Source organism: Procambarus clarkii, chromosome 83 (assembly GCF_040958095.1).
Source record: "Procambarus clarkii isolate CNS0578487 chromosome 83, FALCON_Pclarkii_2.0, whole genome shotgun sequence".
Classification (NCBI taxonomy): domain Eukaryota; kingdom Metazoa; phylum Arthropoda; class Malacostraca; order Decapoda; family Cambaridae; genus Procambarus; species Procambarus clarkii.
The window spans coordinates 4566946-4591798 of NC_091232.1; the positions used below are offsets into that span (position 1 = coordinate 4566946).

A 24853-nucleotide genomic window follows, 5' to 3' on the forward strand; every position below is an offset into this window, starting at 1 on the left:
ATCCATAGATAGGTCACCACAGATAACGAGAAGAACGGACCCATAGGTACCATGGGCGCCACCGCCAACCCTTGATTGATTGGTTGATAAAGATTAAGCCACCCAAGAGGTGGCACGGGCATGAATAGCCCGTAAGGCAACCCTACTCCTGCCCCAACGTTTATACCGGTGGTGGGGGAGCGTGAGCGTAGGGAAGAAGAGGGGTCTTGGGAAGATAGTAAAGATAAGGTCGATAAGGTGTGGAGGTCATATGGATGAGCGCAGTACCCGGGTGCCGTTCACCGTCTCCACCCTTACCTCACTCTCGGTGTCCGGCAGTAGATCTCTCTGCCACAACTGGCTGCTGGCGGGACCTTCTGTTGCAACGTGTGTGGGGATGGTAGTGGAGCTCCTCGCTTCAATGTGCACCTTCCCGCCTCCGCTCCACAACCTCTGCGTCTGCGACAGACGACTCGTGCACTTGCGTCCAACGCCAAGGGTGCGCCTGATTCCCGCCACCCGTGGGCCACACACATGACACGGCAATGGCCACATTTGCCATCACTGGCAATTTGGAGAGAAATGAACACAAGACAGGTGCCGTTCCGGTCACCTTCAGTGTGGTGAGAGACGGACGGACGCCCTTGGTGTCATCTTCAATAATTTGACAAGTACCGATAGTACACACACACACACACACACACACAAACGGTCCAGACATTTGTCTTGCATCAGTACTCCTTATATTTTTTTTTTTGTAAATATGTAATCTCTGGAGTTTTTTATTTTAACAAAACATTACACTAGCCTGCGTGTACCAAAGGACTTTCTTGGTGCTTTCTTTAAATAAGGAGCATTATAGGTGAAGATAATAAACTAGGGATGGGAAGGTAGGAGGCGAATACGGAGGCGTGAGTGGTGTTTCCCTGGGGGCTGGTGGAGTGTGGGTGTGGGGGTTCACCTGTGACGAGGGTGTGTGGGTTGGTGTTTGTTGACGGTGGTGAGCAGGCCTCAGTGTTGATGTATTGGGTGGAGGAGTGTGGGCGGGTGACGCGGCGGCTTGTATTCATGTATTGGGTGGTAGACTGGGCGGTGGGTGGCGTGCTCTAGCACGGTTGTTATCGTGGATGTAACACAGATGGGCGGGTGTTGATATCCAGGGTGTAACAGCTACCTCAATGGAGTGGTCATGCTATCAGTGTTGGTATCCTGCATGGCACTGTAAGAGTGCCATTTATAAAAGGCGTCATACCCACAGTATACATTGTGACCGTCTTCCCCCGAGTCTCTTATCTTGGTAAATGGAAATAACCAGCATTTAATTTTCAGAAAACATATCATAGCATCTCTCAATGAAGTTTAAGTGTCACCAGCGCAATATTTACTGAGTGGCTGCCCACGCAGACAAGAGGATTGCTAGATTATTTATTTATTGATTTATTCAAATTCCTTTCCTTGTAGTGCGTTGAAAAGTGAATGTGGCGCGGCGCGAGTGATCAGTGCTGGGAGTGAAGGGGCTGAGGATGTTATATTGTGCGTGTGTTGGAGGCGTGTGGAGGCGAGCCTCGGTGAGCGGGGTGTTGGTGGGGGCCAGCACTGACTGGCGGAACAGTGGAGCAAGGCGTGGAGGACCCACATCAACTGGTGGGTGCCTGTGGTGGCGCCACCACCACCAGCCCCGGTGGTGGAGGGGACAGGGAAAAGGAGAGGGGGGCCGCGGGAGGGGGAGGTGGAGGAGGAGGGGGCGCTGGAGGCCTGGGATCGAGCGCGTGGATCAAAGAGGGGGAGCTGGATGTGGTGGCGGCGCACTTCAGGGGCATGCTCAGCCTCACTGACGAGGTGACCGACGATTGGGCATTTCTTAAAGACTTCTTGGGCCTAAAGCCGCCCCACATCCGGGACTCTGAGACCGGAGAGCTTACCACAGTCCGGCCAGACACCCAGACCCTCACTGGAACCCCCACAGGACACCTCGTGTCCCACATCTCCCCCCAGCTCTCCCCTTGCCCCATCCTCCGCCCCCCACAGGGGCTCATATCCTCTCCCCTACCCATACCGTCGCCCCTGCCTCCATCAACCACCCCCTTGCCCTCCATCTCCACCATAGTGCGGTACACGCCGGCGTCGTCACCCTGCGTCAGCAGCGTCGGATCTGAGTGCCTGGGCCTCGGGCCGCAGGCGGCACACCCGCTCAGTCCCGACGACGGCTGCCGCACCTTCGACGCCCTCGGCGACAGCCATCACTACGACAGCGACAGCAGCTGCGTCGTCCCCTCGGAGGGCAGCGCCTTCCGGTCCGTGACGCCGGCGGCAGGAGAGGCGCACGACAGCAAGCCGTCGCCGTCACTGCTGCGAGACCTGCTGGTGCTCGGGAAGCCACCCAGGTCACAACATGACCAGGTAAACCACACTTTACTTGTATACCGCAGCGGGTACACCACACCTTGGCTACTAGGCTACCTTAACCATACTTGTATGCTGCTTCCTCAACCCACTTACACGCCCACATAACACACACCCCTACCTCATCATTACATGTACTCACAAGGTTAAGTACTTGTACTCATAGAGTTGAAGACACGTGCTCACAGGGTACCCATAGGACTCACACTGTACACACAGCAATGTGTGAGTAAGTGAGTAACACGTGGTGAGTAAGGGGAACGTGTCACGTGGTATGAGGTGCCGCCTGTCCCCCAACCTCACAGTTACCGCCAATAGAAGCAGTAGGATCTTGTCTCATTATAAAGTACGGGCTCACCATAGCCCGTGCTACTTGGAACTTTGTTTCAGGTAGCGAATCTTTAACAACAACAACAACAACATTGTCTCATTAACTAGTTCATTGATCTTTCGGCAGATAGGAATTTTGTTCAAAAATTCGTTTTTTTCCGATTTGAACTTTGGGATCGATAGATATGTTCAGTGTTATGACGGTAAATCATCGCTAACTTAGCATCCAATCCTAAATCTGATTATCAGGGGCCAGATTCACGAAGCAGTTACGCAAGCACTTACGAACCTGTACATCTTTTCTTAATCTTTGGCGGCTTTGTTTACAATTATTAAACAGTTAATGAGCTCCGAAGCACCAGGAGGCTGTTCATAATCAGCTGTTGTTATTGTTATAAAGTTTTCATGCTTGTGAACTGTTTAATAAATAAATTAATAAATTAATAAATGTTTAATAAATTTAATAAGTAAACAAAGCCGTCAAAGATTGAGGAAAGATGTACACGTTCGTAAGTGCTTGCGTAACTGCTTCGTGAATCTGGCACCTGTTCTTTATTGTGTGTAACGCAGGTAAAACTAAACTTATTTAAGATTGTAATTTGTGAAATGATTATATGTTAATTGTTGTGAAAGGCAGACTTATTTCTAAATGGCCCTTGCATATAAAACCTAGTATGTGTTTACCTAGTTGTGCTTACGGGGGTTGAGCTCTGGCTCTTTGGTCCCGCCTCTCAACTGTCAATCAACTGGTGTACAGATTCCTGAGCCTACTGGGCTCTATCATATCTACATTTGAAACTGTGTATGGAGTCAGCCTCTACCACAACACTACTTAAGGCATTCCATTTGTTAACTACTCTGACACTAAAGAAATTTTTTCTAACGTCTCTGTGGCTCATCTGGGTACTAAGTTTCCACCTGTGTCCACCTGTGTGTGTGTGTGTGTGTGTGTGTGTGTGTGTGTACACACTAGATGGGAGTACCCGGCGCTGCCCAACTATCTATTTATCCATCGACCCATCTATCTGTCCATCTATCCATCGATCCATCTATGTATCCATAGATCCCTCTTATCTGCCCACCTATCTATCTACCCATCAATCCATCAATATATATCCAACTATCTATCTAACCATCGACTCACCCACCATCAATCTACATATCTATGCATGTATCCATCCATCTGCATGGATGGATGGATATAATCCACCCATCCATGGACAAATCCATCTATCTATACCTCTCCATCCATCTGTCTTTCCATTTATCAATCTATCCAACCATCTGTCTAACCATCCACCTACTCATCTTGCTTTCCATCCATCTATACCTCTCCATCCATCTGTCTTTCCATTTATCAATCTATCCAACCATCTGTCTAACCATCCACCTACTCATCTTGCTTTCCATCCATCTATCCATCTACTTGCTCATCTGCCTGTCACCCATTCATCTATCCCTCCACCTATCCATGGATCTACCCATCCATACCTTTCGATATATCTATCCATAGTCTATCCATCCATCTGTCATTGTCTCTGTTTCTATCTGTCTCTTGCGATAAATATAATTGTGTAATGTGTGGGTGGTTGACAGTGAGAAGAGTTTAGTGGTGTGAAATACTAAAAAAAGAATAGTTCCCCCTTACTCTGGTAAAGGCTCGTGGCTTGTGAAACCTTCGGAGCGTGGAAGAATCGACGGTTTTATGCAAGTGCGGCCAAATTATTGACAGCAGGAAATGTCTGTTAATTTTCCCGAGGTCGGTGACTACTGGTGCATATTACTGTAAAACAAAAAAAATCTTTTAATAAGTTTTTTTTAAATATTTAGTCGTGTAGATGCTGGGCAGTGTTGAAGTTCATCGTGGGGGTCTGAATGTGGCTCCGGCACGCTGTTCTCTGTTGAATTATGGCCACCCCCGACCAGATTATGTTCATCCCGTACCCCAGACCATTCCCTCTGCCAATTTGGGTGACTAGCCCCAGCCATGTAGCCTCCAACTTTGAACAGACATTCTCTCTCTTTTATATATATATATATATATATATATATATATATATATATATATATATATATATATATAAAATATATATATATAAGTCCATTATAAATTATATATATATATAAGTCCATTATATATATATAATATGTGTATATTATATATATATATATAAGTCCATTATTAATATATATGTTAAAGTCCATTAACAATACTCATAATACATTGTAATTTTTATAAGAGCAGTTTCAGTAATATTTGTATTCAAAACGCTTTCAAAATTTGTGATCGAATAAGATCTCTACCAATCAATTTGTGAGAATTTTTAGACTAATAAATATAGCATTAGACATTTGACCACCTCTAACAATATTTATAGTGATAAATTCATAATTTAATTTTTGATAGTGTCCAGTATATAATATGTATAAAACATTTTACTTCGTATTATATATTTGTTAAATTTAGTATAACAATGAAAGGACCTTTTTTAATATTATTTTTTCGAGTAGCGTTCTTATTATTTAAAGTAATATTTAAATCAAATAATTTATAGATTTTAACAATGCCTTAAATACCTTATTTTAGGGTGAACGGTCTCAATATTAATAAAGTTTTCCAACCCAGAAAAATAGGCTTAGTTAACACTTTAAAAAGCAAAAGAGGATGTCTGAAACTGCGTAAATTTCAGTTGAGTGACAACTATGCTTTAACATTATATACTTTTAGGGGGAATTTAGTGAGAGGTGAAGCCTTCCCCACAGCGGGTGTACAGTATGTGTCGCCCCCACTAGTAATGCGCTTTTGGTCCTGGTAATTTGTGGTGGGCCCAAGGTACAGAGAAGTTAGTACTGCGGTTGGCCACCGTGAGATTGTTCTCTCCCCTTGCTGCTTCACCCGCTCTTTGTCCACAACTTTGCTCAGTTTTATCTTGCCTTTTGTCCTCTTTTCTTCTCCTTCTCTTGTATTTTCTCAGTCCTCTCTGTTTTACTCTTTCCCAACCTTCGTGTATTTTTTTCTTATGTATGTTCACTAGTCCTTAATGTGTATTTTCCATCCCTGTATATTTTCCTATGCATATGCTATTACTCCTATTTGTATTTTTACCAGCCCATACTGTGTGTATTCCTTCCTCGTCCTCTCAGAGCCCCTGTGGTATAGTCTTCCGGCCTCCACCCTGCAATAGAGTATACCCCTCTCGTTGTATATTCTCCTTGTTGTATGTTCTCTCCTGTTATATATCCTTCCTCTCCTGTATTTCTTCCTGCTTCATGGCTGCCTCACATGGAGCCCCAGATACCATTGCGCTTCCCATATTGTATAAGACCACAGGGTTCCTTCTCGCATCCTGCCCAAATGTTAATATAAATACAGATTTTCTGTTTTGTAAAACACTCAAATGTTTTAAACATGGTGAGACAACACAGCAGGAGCCCACGAAGGGCATCTCTCCCTCGCGCTGGTGTAACCTCCGTAGTAAATGTTTTACTATATAAGCGACCTCAACCTTGATCTTTGAATGGTCTTGACCACCAGAGGCAGGTCTCAAGCGGTGGCCATGAGACAGACCATTCAAAAGCTTAACATATAAATCAGTTGATCAAATGCCATATTATCGGTTGTGAAGGTAGGAAGACAGACATGTGAGAAGCGTGAAGATGACTGGGAGATCAGTACTCTCGCCAGATGTGGGAGAGTACTACAGGGACATGTGGGTATAAATCACTGTACTTGGAGGTTTCAGAAAGTAGGCGTGTTTCTTGGGGAGTCATCTTTGTTTACTGTGAGGCGGACTCCAGCCAGAGCCCCGGCGGCTCCCTCAGTCCCCCACACTCCCACACGCTGCTGCCAAACTCTCTCTACACCATTACTCTTACCTACTTTATTAATATCTTATCCCTCGATATAATTTCGTGATAAATCTAGTTTACGAAAGCAGTTGTAATAGAAATCCTGGAGTGTGAGGATACTTGGGAGGTTTATGTCAGCACATGACTTGGGCGTTGCGGTATCTGCTACTACCGCCGCCTTGAGAGGGCGGAGTAACGAGGACCGACAGTTACTGCAGTTTTGTCAGATTAGGGTGAATTAATGCCAAGGTTGAGACCAAGACGGAGCAAAGGTCAGGCACTAAGGTAGCGACGTGTGGAGCACCAGTACTTGACCACTCCACCAGTCTCCACTTGCAGCCAGGCCTTACACCCGCACCTCCTTATATCCTCTTTGGCCACAGTGTCGCTAGTTACTGAAGTTAGCCAGAGTTGCGAGTGAGAAGCGTTGGCAAGGTTCCTCGCTAATGGTTGAGGTTCGAGCTGTGGCCTTGAGGACAGAGGTGGTGCTCCAAGTGACCAGTTGTATGGAGGCAAGTGTGTGTGACGGAGCGAGGAGTCCTTCCAGTCCTCTTCCCCCTGGCCTTGGCCCACACTCCACCACGCTCCTCCACCATCCTCCTCCTCCTCCACCACGCTCCTCCTCCACCACGCTCCTCCACCACCACGCTCCTCCTCCACCACGCTCCTCCACCACAACCACCAACACCACCCTCAGTTACACAAGACAGCCTCATATAGTTACTCTTCCTCATATCCTTGGAGAACACATACCACAGCTCCGTGTCTTCCTTTGCGTACTCACCACAAGCAACATTTACATCTCTTCTGTACAGTGTACTTCGGCACGAAAACAACAAGGATTGTGCTAACGGTCGCAGGATACTAAAACCCAGTCATATGTTTTCATAGAAGGGGAGGAACAGGTATATAATAGATTTACGAGCAATAATATCAGGTTACCTGACGGTTTGTGAGTACATCAGAGCAATGGTAGGGTAGTTGATGAGGACCTCCATGACAAGGGAGCACTGTTCTCTTCAGAACAATACTGCTTTCTTGTCTACAATATTGATCGCCGCTAGTATATTTCAATAGAGATCGATCGATAAATGATTTTTATGGCGCTGCAACAATTGACGCCGTAAAACAAAGATCTGACTCGAGTTATGTTAGACTAACATTATGCCGACCCCCAACCCGTCCTCAAGCTGCGCGCGTCCAAGCTGCGGCCAAAGAAGCAGTTGATAATATGTGTACTGTGTATTCAAAGTCGGTTGATACCTGGATGATTCCTTCTTGATGGGGTTCTGGGAGTTGTTCTACTCCCCAAGCCCGGCCCGAGGCCAGGCTTGACTTGTGAGAGTTTGGTCCACTAGGCTGTTGCTTGGAGCGGCCCGCAAGCCTACATACCCACCACAGCCCGGTTGGTCCGGCACTCCTTGAAGGAAACAATCTAGTTTCCTCTTGAAGATGTCCACGGTTGTTCCGGCAATATTTCTTATGCTCGCTGGGAGGGTGTTGAACAACCGTGGACCTCTGATGTTTATACGGTATTTCCTCATATGTAAATTAATATTATGATTTATTAGAATTGGTGTATAACTAGACCTAGAATAGGTTAGGTGTTTAGGTTGTGTTGTCAAGGGTTGACATGAGTCAAGTACACAGATTGGTGAACGGGATAAGAAAGAAGATAATAATGAGGTGTTAAATATATCAGTACACAATAGAATTCGAAATTTAAGTATACAGTTTATATACATTTAGATTCTGGAAAGACTTGGGTAAATACTGGAATGGAAACACGGGGGGGGGGGGTTGATTTATGGAATACATTACTGGGTAACATAATAGACGTTGGATGGCTGGAGTGTTTCAAGCGAAGGATAGACATATATATATGAGTGAGTTTGGGTATAACTAGGAGCTGCCTCATGTGGGCCAATAGGCCTTCCGCAGTTGTCTATATTCTCATGTTTGTATTCTTAAGAACACAAGTTAAGAACTTGTGTTCTTAAAGTGGAGGAGCGGTGTTGGTGGTGATAGTGGGGGGGGGGATCCACCAGCCTGTGGAGGTAGCCCTCATGCACTCGTTTAACGTTCAACATTCTCTCCAATGAAACCACTGACGCATTAAATGAAACATCAAGTCGGTGTTGCAAGACCACGAACCTCGTCGTTCCTGCTCCAGGAAAAGCAAATGAAGTTTGTAACTTGAAATAGATTAATACTAATTAGAAATTTTGCAAAAAATGGAAAACATTCGTGCTTTTACCATTTCTGGAATGATTTCGTAAAGTGTCATGCAGCCCTGAGCCTGACCTGGCCCCCAGCCCTGAGCCTGACCCCCTCCCTGGCCCCCAGCCCTGACCAGTGACTCCCTCCCTGGCCCTCAGCCCTGAGCCTGACCTGGCCCCCAGCCCTGAGCCTGACCCCCTGGCCCCAGCCCTGACCAGTGATCCCCTCCCTGGCCCCCAGCCCTGAGCCTGACCCCTCCCTGGCCCCCAGCCCTGAGCCTGACCTGGCCCCCAGCCCTGAGCCTGACCCCCTCCCTGGCCCCCAGCCCTGACCAGTGATCCCCTCCCTGGCCCCCAGCCCTGAGCCTAACCCCCCCCCCCCCAAGCCCATCTGAGGTCTGGCGCTTTACACGCACTAATTATTTCTAGTGTCATGCGGGTTTTAATGATTTAATTGCTGTGAAGGACGATTTAATGCTTCCACTTCCTTGATGTGGGTTAAATGTTTGCTTGCTTGTGTGTGTCATGTGTTAGTAGGAGAGAGAGAGAGAGAGAGAGAGAGAGAGAGAGAGAGAGAGAGAGAGAGAGAGAGAGAGAGAGAGAGTGAGTGAGTGAGTGAGTGAGTGAGTTAGTGTAGGGAAGTAGAGACTAGGTAAACCGCCGCTCCGTTCATGGTATCTGGCTGTAAGGCGTCAGTGTCCGGACTGGACAAGATGAGGCACTTCCTCACAAGGAGGGAGTTGGTCCTCATTGCCAGGGGGAGAACATCCTCTCACCACCAAACTGCGACTGACGTGGGGTCGGTGCTCAGCACTGGTGGGTGAGCACGGCAGCATCTGGAGCAAATCTGAGCACACGTGCGTGGAAACTCTTTACATTTGTACGTATTTTCTATTAAGCAATGCCCCCTTTTTTCGTCTTAATTTTCCCGGAATTGTAATGTGAATTTTCTTCAACATTCTCTTTTGCTGTTTTGCAAGACCAGCTGTTTTTATAGTGTGTGTATTAGCTTGGTTGGGGTTTGTCCTTGTTGGGCGTCTTGTGTTGGGAAGCTGACGACGAAGGGTAGTTACTGTCTTGGTGTGTCTTTTATATTGTAAGACATCTTGGTGTGTCTTTTATATTGTAAGACATCTTGGTGTGTCTTACTTTGTAAGACATCTTGGTGTCTTACGTTGTAAGACATCTTGGTGTGTCTTACTTTGTAAGACATCTTGGTGTCTTACGTTGTAAGACATCTTGGTGTCTTACGTTGTAAGACAAGCATTATAGTTGACGAAGATCTTGGGGTGTCTGCAGTCTCTTGCCCGCGCTTACTCTTTTTTCTTGTAATGACAATTACTCAAATTACAAGTTGCCTGATTATTCAGTTGTTTTAATACGACACAAGAAACAACATGTGAGAGCGTCACTGACTTGAACGTTTCTGCACTCGAGTATGTGAAAGATCTTTGTTTACATTGCATTTCCCGCTAAGTACAAACCTGCCGTGACAGGTCAGCGTGGACCTGTGTCTGACCTTCCGCAGACATGACAGGTATCAACCAGGCCGTGACGGGTCAGCGTGGACCTGTGTCTGACAACTCCACTCCATCCTACTTCAGCAATTACGATAGTTATCTTGAGGTTATCTTCGGGGCTTAGCGTCCCTGCGGCCCGGTCCTCGACCAGGCTTCCTTTTTGTTACATATATCCCCAGGAAGCAGCCCGTAGCAGCTGTCTAACTCCCAGGTACCTATTTACTGCTAAGTAACAGGAGCATCAGGGTGAAAGAAACTTTTTCACCATTTGTCTCCGCCTCCACTGGGGATCGAACCCGGAACCTCAGGACTACGAATCCGAAGCGCTCTCCACTCAGCTGCCAGGCACCCTTCTTACCAAATCTTATTTACGTTCTAACTAAATCTTACTAAGTCAGGCGCCTTAGTTACCGGATATTAGCTGGACGATGTTGAATTGCGAAATCAAAACAAGATCTGGCGGACCTTAAGCTGAAAAAAATCAATACATGAATGCAAAGGATACAGCAAATAAGATACTGGGCATTATTTCCGGAAGATTTAGCAATAATACGCTTGTTGGGTCCCATTTAGATATGTACTTCAGGTCCTGTTAGTGTTCTGCAGAAGGTGAGTCTCATTGGTGCTCAGCGGCGCCCTTTTCCAGCTCTTTTTTCCTATACCGGGAACCATCGTAAGGGAGTACGAGGTGGTGCGGCTCGTCGCCTCCTGGGTGATGGGGAGCGGCGACCACCACCATCGTCGTCACACTACAAGTGCTTGGGCTTCCCGCCACTTGGAAGAAGTCGGTGGTGCGTTCCCGCGCGCACAGACCCAGCCATCTGTGAGACTCAGCCAGACTCAGCCATCACCGATCTCGAGGTGATGGTGCGGGGGATTGGCTTTTGTTGTTTAAGATTCAGCTACTGGGAACAGAAAGTTGCAAGTAGCACGGGCTGTGGTGAGCCCGTAGTGGACTTACCCGGCACAGGAGCGGGGCTGTGGTGTGCCCGTAGTGGACTTGCCTGGCACAGGAGCGGGGCTGTGGTGAGTCCGTAGTGGTCTTACCTGCCACAGGAGCGGGGCTGTGGTGAGTCCGTAGTGGACTTACCTGCCACAGGAGCGGGGTTGTAACTTTCTGGATTGGAAGAAATCGTCTGGAACTTGTAGCGAGAAGGATGTCAAAATTAATGCCAAGAATTAGAAACTTCCGTTATGAAGTGAGATTAGAAAAGTTTTATTGACATTATCTAAAGAGATATATACATCAATCATGTCACCCCTTATTTTATAAGTGTATGAAAGCTTATAATGGGAATATAAATAATGTTTTAAATATATTAACACGAAATAATCAATAGAAAATCGACAAGTTTAGATGGGGGGAAAGACCTGGGTAAATACTGGTTTTGAAATATGCTTCATTTGTGGAATAAATTATTGTACCGGGTAACATAACACAATGTAACACAAACTTTTTTGTTCCTGGATATTAGGTGTTACTTTATGATGGCTTGTGCCTTCAATGTATAGAAAATGACGATTATTTCCCTCCAATGTATAGAAAATGACGATTATTTCCCTCCAATGTATAGAAAATGACGATTATTTCCCTCCAATGTATAGAAAATGACGATTATTTCCCTCCAATGTATAGAAAATGACGATTATTTCCCTCCAATGTATAGAAAATGACGATTATTTCCCTCCAATGTATAGAAAATGACGATTATTTCCCTCAAACTCTGCTTTGACCTTTTGCCCTCAGACAACTGAGGGTAGCTGTGGTGAAGGTCCCTGAAGGCTGCGACTCCTTATGTGTCGCATTGTGTCATACGTCGGCAGCCTTCAGGGACCTTCATGAAATCTTCCCTCAGTTGTCTCAGGGCAAAAGGTCAAAGGAGAGTTTGAGGGAAATAATCGTCATTTTCTATATATTGGAGGGAAATAATCGTTATTTTCTATACATTGGAGGGAAATAATCGTCATTTTCTATACATTGGAGGGAAATAATCGTCATTTTCTATAGTGTTTTGTGTTTTGATGTTCGTCCTCGCTGTGTTTACCTCGCCCTCGCTGTGTCCAAAATGTAATGATTGCGTGCATGAGCGGTCGTGTCTCAGTGGGCGTCGTGGACTTGGTGAGCGTCCTGCCTTATTCTTGTCACGCGTCCATCCTGCCTCCCCAAAGTAATGGGATTTCATATATTAAAAATGGTGCAGCTCTATTGCTGTTTCATCGATAGATTCTTTGCGTTTTTCATATATATATATATATATATATATATATATATATATATATATATATATATATATATATATATATATATGTTATTAAATATGACCGAAAAAGTAAGATTAATAATTCTAACACGAATTTTCTCAATATTTCTTATGTTTCTTTTCACTGTCGATGGTAATTGAAAAATCAATTCTCCAAAATTCATTTTTATTTCTAGTCTGACGCGACACTTGAACGCGTTTCGTAATAACTTATTACATTTTCAAAGACTTTAGTTAACTCTATTATTCAGTGTTCATTATTCAGTGATAACAATGAATACTTGATATACTTAATACATTGTTTATATGGTATAAATACCTTATCGGCGAGGCTCCCGCATGTGGCTGCCCAGATATCTGGCTATCGCCTCAACGCAGCAGATAACATTTCTTGTGAATCACAGCCTAAAAAGATACTATTCGCAACTCATCTTTTACGCTCGTAAATATATCAATGGAGATAATGCTATTGAAATATAGTAAGTCTGAATTGTTAGGGTTTTTGTTGAATATTCTGGGCTCCGGAGAGGAGTTGCTTCTTGTTTTATAGGTTTATGTTAAGGGGCTGGTTATTGTCCTGCTGGTGAGGGTGGTGGTTGTGGTGAGGTGGTTGTGGTGTGTTGTGGTGCCGCCACAAGAGTTTACTGATCATGAACTACTTGTGGCTCTGCTTTTTCTACCAATACATCCACTGCCGACCACACTAATGTGCTTCGTCTTTCTCAGGTGAAGGGAAGGGAACTATGAGGCTCCAAGCCATTACCGCTATATATAGCACTGGGAAGGGGTCAGGATCTTACGGGCTCACCATAGCCCGTGCTACATGGACACTTCGTTCTGAGTAGCAAAATTTAAAACAACAACAACGGATCAGGATAAGGATTTGGGATGGGACGGGGAGAAGGAATGGTGCCCAACCACATGGACGGTCGGGGATTGAACGCCGACCTGCATGAAGCGAGACCGTCGGTCTACCGTCCAGCCCAAGTGGTTGGACTGGACGGAAGAGCGACGTCCTCGAGCAAAGAAATCTAGACCAACGCAGGTGAGTTGGTCCAGGTTTGTACACTAAGGGTTAGAGGCCAGATTCACGAAGCAGTTACGCAAGCACTTACGAACGTGAACATCTTTCCTCAATCTTTGACGGCTTTGGTTACATTTATTAAACAGTTTACAAGCATGAAATCTTGGCAATCAACTGTTGTTATTGTTATAAACAGCCTCCTGGTGCCTCGGAGCTCATTAACTGTTTAATAATTGTAAACACAGCCGCCAAAGATTGAGAAAAGATGTACAGGTTCGTAAGTGCTTGCGTAACTTCTTCGTGATTCTGGCTCTAGGTTATGTTAGGTTCGTACACTTAGGTATAAGTCAGGGTAAGTTGGCAGGCTTAGGTTAGCAGTAGCACCTCACCATAGGTGCTACTGAAGGAGCTGCTTCAGTAGCTGCTGCATCAACCCGTTCTCGCAAATTTAATAAGTCAATATTGACTTATTAAATATGTGCATAGGTGACATACTTAACATAATAGATACCCTTAAAAAGATTCATAGAAAACACCGACCTTACCTAACCTTGTTAGTATGTTAAGATAAGCATCTTATTGCTTCGTAATTACAATTATTACCTAATCTATAATAGGTATAGGTTAAGTAATAATTGTAATTACGAAGCAATAAGATGCTTATCTTAAGATACTAACAAGGTTAGGTAAGGTCGGTGTTTTCTATGAATCTTTTTAAGGGTATCTATTATGTTTAGTATATCACCTATGCACGTAGTTAATAAGTCAATATTGACTTTACGAATTTGCGAGAACGGGTTGGCTGCATGAGCATGTGGAGGGCAGCGTGAGCATATAGAGGGGGCAGCATGGGCATGTGGAGGGCAGCGTGTGGAGGGTTGTAATGGTTGGGGTGGTTGTAACCTGTGGGGTTGTTGGGGGCTTGTGTGGAGAGGTGAGATAATACCTTAAGTGCCTGATAAGACTGATAGTGCCTGACGCTGCCACCTTCACTTACACTGTCACGCACTACCTACTGTCACTCATCCATTATCACCGTCACTAGTCGCTAGTCACCGTCACTGGACAGTAATCACCGTCACTAGACAGTCATCACCGTCACTAGTCAGTAATCACCGTCACTAGACAGTCATCACCGTCACTAGACAGTAATCACCGTCACTAGACAGTAATCACCGTCACTAGTCAGTAATCACCGTCACTAGTCAGTAATCACCGTCACTAGACAGTAATCACCGTCACTAGACAGTAATCACCGTCACTAGACAGTAATCACCGTCACTAGTCAGTAATCACCGTCACTAGTCAGTAATCACCGTCACTAGACAGTAATCACCGTCACTAGACAGTAATCACCGTCACTAGACAGTAATCACCGTCACTAGTCAGTAATCACCGTCACTAGACAGTAATCACCGTCACTAGACAGTAATCACCGTCACTAGACAGTAATCACCGTCACTAGACAGTAATCACCGTCACTAGACAGTAATCACCGTCACTAGTCAGTAATCACCGTCACTAGACAGTAATCACCGTCACTAGACAGTAATCACCGTCACTAGACAGTAATCACCGTCACTAGACAGTAATCACCGTCACTAGACAGTCATCACCGTCACTAGACAGTAATCACCGTCACTAGTCAGTAATCACCGTCACTAGACAGTAATCACCGTCACTAGACAGTCATCACCGTCACTAGACAGTAATCACCGTCACTAGTCAGTAATCACCGTCACTAGACAGTAATCACCGTCACTAGACAGTAATCACCGTCACTAGTCAGTAATCACCGTCACTAGTCAGTAATCACCGTCACTAGACAGTCATCACCGTCACTAGACAGTAATCACCGTCACTAGACAGTAATCACCGTCACTAATCACCGGCGTGAACGGTGTGGAGAAGGCTGCGCGATAAGAGACCACTTGACAATGACAGGAATGTACGACTCCTTAACCTTCTACCGAGAAACTTGGTGAATGTTGCCGGAACAAAGGTTAAGGTCTTGAAGAGGGAACTATACGAGGGTATGTACAGTGTCTGATCCACTGGGCTGTGATGGGCAGGGCTACGCCGCCAGCACCACCCTTGAATAAATATCCAAGGATGCCAGGACCCTGACCTTCCTGTGAGCAACAGGCACCTTCCTTCTCCCTCCCTCCCTCTCTGTCTGTCTGTCTGTCTCTCTCTCTCTCTCTCTCTCTCTCTCTCTCTCTCTCTCTCTCTCTCTCTCTCTCTCTCTCTCTCTCTCTCTCTCTCTCTCTCTCTCTCTCTCTCTCTCTCTCTCTCTCTCACTCTCTCTCACTCACTCACTCAGACTTTGTGGTATGGTGTAACATAGATGTGAATTGTCAGTAGTCTTTATTTGAGTACCAGTCCTCCACACAATGTGACACAGACTTAGCATGCAATGCTGATCAAATTGAACTAGAGAATCGAGACATTCGTAGGCCTGAAAGCACTAGTACAGAAAGGTATATATTTTTATTTTTTGATTTTACATCTATATAGGGCAGCACAAAACCCACCAGACAATGCAACATAGCAATTGCCAGGATTAGTTTGGGTTACCGTTACCTGTGGCCAGGTGGCTACAGGTGACGAATCTGCCAATCCTGAGCACTCCATATGCAAATTCAGTGAGCAAGAACTGGATCCTGATCTCACACACGCTACATCATTCAATGTCCAGTCATTAGACCCTTCAGACCTGCCCGGTATGGGGGAACTGGGGTTTGGCAATCACTTTATTCACTCTAGTCTTGTAGAGTGAATAACACATGCAGTTGTAGAGTGATGTCTTCATAACACATCCAGAGTCTGCTAGTGCAAGCTGCTGATCACATGGAGGGGCCGGTGGCTGAACGGACAGCACGCTGGACGCGTATCCTGTGGTCCCGGGTTCGATTCTGGGCACCCGGCGAGAAACAATGGGCAGAGTTTCTTTCATCCTAATGCCTCTGTTACCTAGCAGTAAATGGGTACCTGGGAGTTAGTCAGCTGTCATGGGCTGCTTTCTGGGGTGTGTGTGTGTGTGGTGTGGGGAAAAAAATAGTAGTTAGTAACAGTTGATTGACAGTTGAAAGGCAGGCGGAAAGAGCAGAGCTCAACCCCCTTAAGCACAACTAGGTGAATACATGCCTGCAAACACACAGAACGTAACTGTCTCTATTTTCCGCTTGTTACAGCTTGTAATGAGGTTGTTACATCTTGTATAACGTTTTATGACATATTAGAACGTTGTAGCATGTTTAGCACACGTTGTCGTGTGTTTACCGAGATGCTCCTGTATAACTAACCATCCTGCGAGATTGGGAGTCTTATCATCACGAACTACGTGATCTTTCGTATAGTCTAGGAATACCACGTGTAGGGCTGTAGATACGTAAATATATAAACTCACACATAGCTTCATTCACATATTCTTACTTCTTCCACCCATGATACTTTGACTTAATTCTTCTTATATACATACATACAGGTCAATATTGATGTACATGCATATGTACATACATATGCATTCTTGCACGTATAACGTGGGTGAAGCATTTGAATCTGGGAGTCGAAGACGGGAAGACAGCGAGGGCACTGTTAGTCATGTGTGTCGTTAATTTAAAGTTTCCTTTCCTAACCTTACCGAGTACGCCAGAGAGCGCAAACAGAAAACGGGACATTAAATCACTTTCGTGAGCCGATTTCATTTCAAATCACGTCCATTTTTTGGCCATAGCGCATACCAGCGAAAAGCGACGTTATTTTTAAGAGGACGGGTTGATGTGTGTGTAGTGTTTTTTCATAAATAAACAGGGGGTATGGCGGCTGAATTAACGAGCATGTGGCCTTTGTTTACGAGGACGGGCTGTAGCCTGGGGCTAGGCTCGTCCACGCGGCGCCTGGCCCCCACAGACACTCATAAAGTTTAACGAACTGTGTAATGAAAAACGATATTTTATCAAATATAAATTAATGGACCTGTCATACAAAAATGATGGTACTTACAGCAACTAGCGGTGGAACGTACAAACATGAACTGTTGCACTTGAAGACCATCTCCTTTTGTAATGTTATTTTTGTAGAGAGAATGAGAAAGAAAGTGACCTAACCTGAACTTTAGAATTATAGACTTAATATAGTACATAATGTACTAAATTAGGCTTAAAATGGCATATATTAGGCCTAGAATTGCTCCTTTAGGTCTACGATAGGTTGAGTTAGGTTGTATAGTTACTGTTCCATTTTTGTTAAGCCTTTTGGGTAGGTCTAGAAGTGGAAAAGGTGAACTTTTTTTTTTGGGGGGGGGGTTACAATAACTTTTGTAGTACTGATTGAACGTAATATTTTTTTTTTAAGATATATACAAGAGTTGTTACATTCTTGTACAGCCACTAGTACGCGTAGCGTTACGGGCAGGTCCCTGGAATACGATCCCCGCCGCGAAGAATCGTTGTTACAACCAAGTACACATTTTACTGTTGAGTTAAATAGAGGCTATATAGGCCTCTTTATATATTAGCCTGTTATATATTAGAATGATCTAAAGTTACGCCTAAGACAGGTTACGTTAGGTGTCTTGGTGCGTGGGTGGAGCAGTTAGAGGGGGCGGGGGTACAACACAGGGAGCACAGTACTGTTGAAGAAAATTGCGAATGTAATAATTTGAGAGTCGTAATGTTTTCATGAACCGGGGGGGGGGGGGACCTCCACCCTCGGGTTGACTGACAAGCATTTGTCCAGTGTTTATGAAGATGGACTGAACATAGTCATAACGCCCTTCCCAAAAATCTTCACTCACGTATTGTAAATAAAAATAACTGCCGAATTTAAATATGTAGCTAATTCAAGTCTAGGCCTATCCTACATCACGTTATATAACAGTACTTTACCACCCTAATAAATACATTTTGTATTACGTATGAATTATTTTGTTAACGTGGGTGGTTTTTGAGAGCGGGCCAAGCGCTCGCGGGCTGTAGGATCATCAAGAGGGACTTACCAAGTAGCTGTCTGTATAACATCCACAACGGGCTCACCATAGCCCGTGCTACTTGGAACATTTTGTTCCAGGTAACAAATCTTAAACAACAAACAACATCTGTCTATATGACATCACTGCTGGAGTGGGAGGCGCGCGTGGAGACGGGCTCTGGTGTGCTCACTAACATTCCTGAGTAGTGCTTACCGGAGTGGAACTCCAGCTCCCGGGACTGCATCTTTTTCCAATCGCTAATATGGAACGCTGATTCCTAATTATCTCTTGCTTGTGATAAACTACATTTGGATGCAGTAGAGTTCTTGAGCAGCAGCTGGGGTTCTTGAGCAGCAGCTGGGGTTCTTGAGCAGCAGCTGGGGTTCTTTAGCAGCAGCTGGGGTTCTTGAGCAGCAGCTGGGGTTCTTGAGCAGCAGCTGGGGTTCTTGAGCAGCAGCTGGGGTTCTTGAGCAGCAGCTGGGGTTCTTGAGCAGCAGCTGGGGTTCTTGAGCAGCAGCTGGGGTTCTTGAGCAGCAGCTGGGGTTCTTGAGCAGCAGCTGGGGTTCTTGAGCAGCAGCTGGGGTTCTTGAGCAGCAGCTGGGGTTCTTGAGCAGCAGCTGGGGTTCTTGAGCAGCAGCTGGGGTTCTTGAGCAGCAGCTGGGGTTCTTGAGCAGCAGCTGGGGTTCTTGAGCAGCAGCTGGGGTTCTTGAGCAGCAGCTGGGGTTCTTGAGCAGCAGCTGGGGTTCTTGAGCAGCAGCTGGGGTTCTTGAGCAGCAGCTGGGGTTCTTGAGCAGCAGCTGGGGTTCTTGAGCAGCAGCTGGGGTTCTTGAGCAGCAGCTGGGGTTCTTGAGCCGCAGCTGGGGTTCTTGAGCCGCAGCTGGGGTTCTTGAGCAGCAGCTGGGGTTCTTGAGCAGCAGCTGGGGTTCTTGAGCCGCAGCTGGGGTTCTTGAGCAGCAGCTGGGGTTCTTGAGCAGCAGCTGGGGTTCTTGAGCAGCAGCTGGGGTTCTTGAGCAGCAGCTGGGGTTCTTGAGCAGCAGCTGGGGTTCTTGAGCAGCAGCTGGGGTTCTTGAGCAGCAGCTGGGGTTCTTGAGCAGCAGCTGGGGTTCTTGAGCAGCAGCTGGGGTTCTTGAGCAGCAGCTGGGGTTCTTGAGCAGCAGCTGGGGTTCTTGAGCCGCAGCTGGGGTTCTTGAGCAGCAGCTGGGGTTCTTGAGCAGCAGCTGGGGTTCTTGAGCCGCAGCTGGGGTTCTTGAGCCGCAGCTGGGGTTCTTGAGCAGCAGCTGGGGTTCTTGAGCAGCAGCTGGGGTTCTTGAGCAGCAGCTGGGGTTCTTGAGCAGCAGCTGGGGTTCTTGAGCAGCAGCTGGGGTTCTTGAGCAGCAGCTGGGGTTCTTGAGCAGCAGCTGGGGTTCTTGAGCAGCAGCTGGGGTTCTTGAGCAGCAGCTGGGGTTCTTGAGCAGCAGCTGGGGTTCTTGCACCAAAAACTCAACTTTCTTATAGCGAAGATTGTTTACAATGTCGCCTCGATTAGTTGACTATCCTTGAGACAGACTCTCCACGTCTATTGACTATCCTTGAGACAGACTCTCCAGGTCTATTGACTATCCTTGAGGCAGACTCCAGGTCTATTGACTATCCTTGAGACAGACTCTCCAGGTCTATTGACTATCCTTGAGACAGACTCTCCAGGTCTATTGACTATCCTTGAGGCAGACTCCAGGTCTATTGACTATCCTTGAGACAGACTCTCCAGGTCTACTGACTATCCTTGAGACAGACTCTCCAGGTCTATTGACTATCCTTGAGACAGACTCTCCAGGTCTACTGACTATCCTTGAGGCAGACTCCAGGTCTATTGACTATCCTTGAGACAGACTCTCCAGATCTATTGACTATCCTTGAGACAGACTCTCCAGGTCTATTGACTATCCTTGAGACAGACTCTCCAGGTCTATTGACTATCCTTGAGACAGACTCTCCAGGTCTATTGACTATCCTTGAGACACTCTCCAGGTCTATTGACTATCCTTGAGACAGACTCTCCAGGTCTATTGACTATCCTTGAGACAGACTCTCCAAGTCTATTGACTATCCTTGAGACAGACTCTCCAGGTCTATTGACTATCCTTGAGACAGACTCTCCAGGTCTATTGACTATCCTTGAGACAGACTCTCCAGGTCTATTGACTATCCTTGAGACAGACTCTCCAGGTCTATTGACTATCCTTGAGACAGACTCTCCAGGTCTATTGACTATCCTTGAGACAGACTCTCCAGGTCTATTGACTATCCTTGAGACACTCTCCAGGTCTATTGACTATCCTTGAGACAGACTCTCCAGGTCTATTGACTATCCTTGAGACACTCTCCAGGTCTCGCACCTCACACAATAGATCACTTTTATTCAATTGTTTATTGCTTTTCTTGTGAGGTATTTGTTTATGATATGATGATGGTGATGATGGTGATGATGGTGATGATGGTGATGATGGTGGCTTGGTCACCAGTTCATTATCCTCGGCAGTTTTTACATCTGTTTTATGTGTTTGTAAATATTGAGGTTTAGTTGTGTTCTTGCTTGGTTGTGTTCTTGCTTGGTTGTGTTCTTGCTTGGTTGTGTTCTTGCTTGGTTGTGTTCTTGCTTGGTTGTGTTCTTGCTTGGTTGTGTTCTTGCTTGGTTGTGTTCTTGCTTGGTTGTGTTCTTGCTTGGTTGTGTTCTTGCTTGGTTGTGTTCTTGCTTGGTTGTGTTCTTGCTTGGTTGTGTTCTTGCTTGGTTGTGTTCTTGCTTGGTTGTGTTCTTGCTTGGTTGTGTTCTTGCTTGGTTGTGTTCTTGCTTGGTTGTGTTCTTGCTTGGTTGTGTTCTTGCTTGGTTGTGTTCTTGCTTGGTTGTGTTCTTGCTTGGTTGTGTTCTTGCTTGGTTGTGTTTTTGCTTGGTTGTGTTCTTCCTTAGATGTGGTCACATACATGTGCTGGCCTGATAATTATCTGATGTATTATATTTACATTTAAAACTGTAGGTGGTCCTAGTGTCAACAAGGACTAATAGCTTAAATACACAAAGATATCACCCTAACGTGATATCTTTCTGTGTGTGTATTCACCTAGTTGTGCTTGTGGGGGTTGAGCTTTGCTCTTTCGGCCCGCCTCTCAACTGCCAATCATCTGTTACTAACTACTAATTTTTTCACACACACACACACACGTGTGTGTGTTTCAAGTGTAGATATGATAGAGCCCAATAGGCTCAGGAATCTGTACACCTGTTGATTGACGGTTGAGAGGCGGGACCAAAGAGCCAGGGCTCAACCCCCGCAAGCACAACTAGGTGAGTACAACTAGGTGAGTGCACACACACACACACACACACACACACACACACACACACACACACACACACACACACACACACACACACACACACACACACACACACACACCCCAGGAAGCAGCTCCGTAACAGCTGACTAACTCCCAGGTACCTATTTACTGCTAGGTAACAGGGGCATTCAGGGTGAAAGAAACTTTGCCCATTTATTTCTGCCTCGTCCGGGAATCGAACCCGGGCCACAGAATTACAAGTCCTGCTTCACTTGCGCCCATGTGCTTGGGGGCTGTACGCAAAACTTGGATTAGATTCAGTAGAGTTCTGCAGACTTCCCGTTGATTCAGTAGAATACCAGCATTATCCTCACTTTAATAAGACATAATCGAAATCCTCAGATTAGGCAAAATTGTAATTAATTTTGTCAATAAAGATGCGACTTGAGAATGGTCCAGGACGGACCGAAACATCGTCGTCCCTTCATTTTCCAGTGTGTGGATTGGTCAACACACATGTTTGTGTGTGCGTGCGTGCGTGCGTGTGTGTGGTGTAGTGATCCATGACTCCAGCAAAGGTTAAGGAGTCCGTACCGCGTCCCTCCCCTTGTGTAATGACACTTTATGGCTGCTCCACATGACTGAATTTACCATTGTTTACAACTGACTATATATAATGGGTGGCGTGGCTCAGTGTTTTGTTGGTCCAGGATGTATACGTGACTCTTGGTGTATTGCTTCTTGTATACATAACTTGGTGTAATAGATCATTTTTTGTTTAATGTTGTGTAGATAATTGTTAGAGAACATTTTGTTATACAACACAGGTCATTGCTGGGGTATTTGTTGTATATATATTGTTATGATGGTCAAGCTTGCTAGTGGTGTGTGGGGGGGGTGTAGTGTGGGGGGGTGTAGTGTGGGTGGCATAGTGTGGGTGGCATAGTGTGGGTGGTGTAGTGTGGGTGGCATAGTGTGGGTGGCGTTGTGTGGGGTGGCGTAGTGTGGGGTGGCGTAGTGTGGGTGGCGTTGTGTGGGGTGGCGTAGTGTGGGTGGTGTGTGGGTGGTGTGTGGGGGTGGTGTAGTGTGGGTGGTGTGTGGGGGGTGTAGTGTGGGTGGTGTAGTGTGGGTGGTGTGTGGGGGTGTAGTGTGGGTGGCATAGTGTGGGTGGCGTAGTGTGGGTGGCATAGTGTGGGTGGCATAGTGTGGGTGGCGTAGTGTGGGTGGCGTTGTGTGGGGTGGCGTAGTGTGGGTGGCGTTGTGTGGGGTGGCGTAGTGTGGGTGGCGTTGTGTGGGGTGGCGTAGTGTGGGTGGTGTGTGGGTGGTGTGTGGGGGTGGTGTAGTGTGGGTGGTGTGTGGGGGGTGTAGTGTGGGTGGTGTAGTGTGGGTGGTGTGTGGGGGGTGTAGTGTGGGTGGCATAGTGTGGGTGGCGTAGTGTGGGTGGTGTGTGGGTGGCGTAGTGTGGGTGGTGTGGCGTAGATAGTTTGTGTGCGGCGTACCATGGCGGGTTGTGTAACACGTGAGGTAACAGTGGGGGGGGGGGGAGGGGGTCATGAGGGGGGGAGGGGGTTATACACTTTAACCCTCGGGAGATAGTGTGAGGGAACCCTTATCACCCTGTCCCCCCCTTATCAAATTGCTTATAGTTCAAGCTCTGATGTATGGTACGCCAAGCATGTAGTATTTCCTTTCCCACCAATGTGTATATATACATATATTGTGTGTGTGTGTGTATATATATATATATATATATATATATATATATATATATATATATATATATATATATATATATACACACAATATATGTATATATACACATTGGTGGGAAAGGAAATACTACATGCTACCATCACGACCGGACAAAATGAGGTGATAGCCGAGGCTATTTGAACCACCCCACCGCCGGCACTCGGATAGTAATCTTGGGCATAGCATTTTACTAAATCACCTCATTCTTTGGGGCACACGTGAGGAACACAAATGCGAACACATCATCCGGTCGTGATGGTCAAGTGGATTAAGGCGTCTTGTACATACCAGTTGCGTTGCACCTGGGAGTATGGGTTCGAGTCACTTCTGGGGTGTGAGTTTTCAGTTGCATATTGTCCTGGGGACCATTCAGGCTTGTTCGCATTTGTGTTCCTCACGTGTGCCCCAAAGAATGAGGTGATTTGGTAAAATGCTATGCCCAAGATTACTATCCGAGTGCCGGCGGTGGGGTGGTTCAAATAGCCTCGGCTATCACCTCATTTTGTCCGGTCGTGATGGTCAAGTGGATTAAGGCGTCTTGTACATACCTGGGAGTACCTGGGAGTATGGGTTCGAGTCACTTCTGGGGTGTGAGTTTTCAGTTGCATATTGTCCTGGGGACCATTCAGGCTTGTTCGCATTTGTGTTCCTCACGTGTGCCCCAAAGAATGAGGTGATTTGGTAAAATGCTATGCCCAAGATTACTATCCGAGTGTCGGCGGTGGGGTGGTTCAAATAGCCTCGGCTATCACCTCATTTTGTCCGGTCGTGATGGTCAAGTGGATTAAGGCGTCTTGTACATACCAGTTGCGTTGCACCTGGGAGTATGGGTTCGAGTCACTTCTAGGGTGTGAGTTTTCAGTTATATATATATATATATATATATATATATATATATATATATATATATATATATATATATATATATATATATATATATATATATTTCGTGTGAATGCATGCTTCTCCTTTTTATGCACATGTCTCATACGGGGGTATTGAGTCAACGGATTTTTGGCAAGTGTACTCACCTAGTTGTGTTTGCGGGGGGGGGGGGGGGTTGAGCGTTGGCTCTTTGGTCCCTCCTCTCAACTGGTGTACAGGTTCCTGAGCCTACTGGGCTCTATCATATCTACACTTGAAACTGTGTATGGAGTCTAGTTCCACCACATCGCTGCCTAATGCATTCCATTTGTTAATTAATTACTAACTATTACTAGTAATTACTAGTT

The 24853-nt window shown here is 45.9% G+C and overlaps 1 protein-coding gene across 27 annotated transcripts in view; it reads left to right on the plus strand.

Annotated features, from left to right (window-relative positions):
- cnc (NFE2 like bZIP transcription factor cap-n-collar) overlaps positions 1-24853 on the plus strand; it is a 649104-nt gene that overhangs the window by 477707 nt on the left and 146544 nt on the right. The window contains exon 1 of one of the 27 annotated variants that reach the window (XM_069316314.1): positions 1737-2379. The exons of the other annotated variants lie outside the window; for them this stretch is intronic. Within the exon in view, the coding sequence (XP_069172415.1) occupies positions 1798-2379 (582 nt within the window). The 5' untranslated portion in view covers positions 1737-1797. Of the gene's footprint in view, positions 1-1736; positions 2380-24853 lie in introns of those variants that run through there. 27 annotated transcript variants of the gene reach the window in all.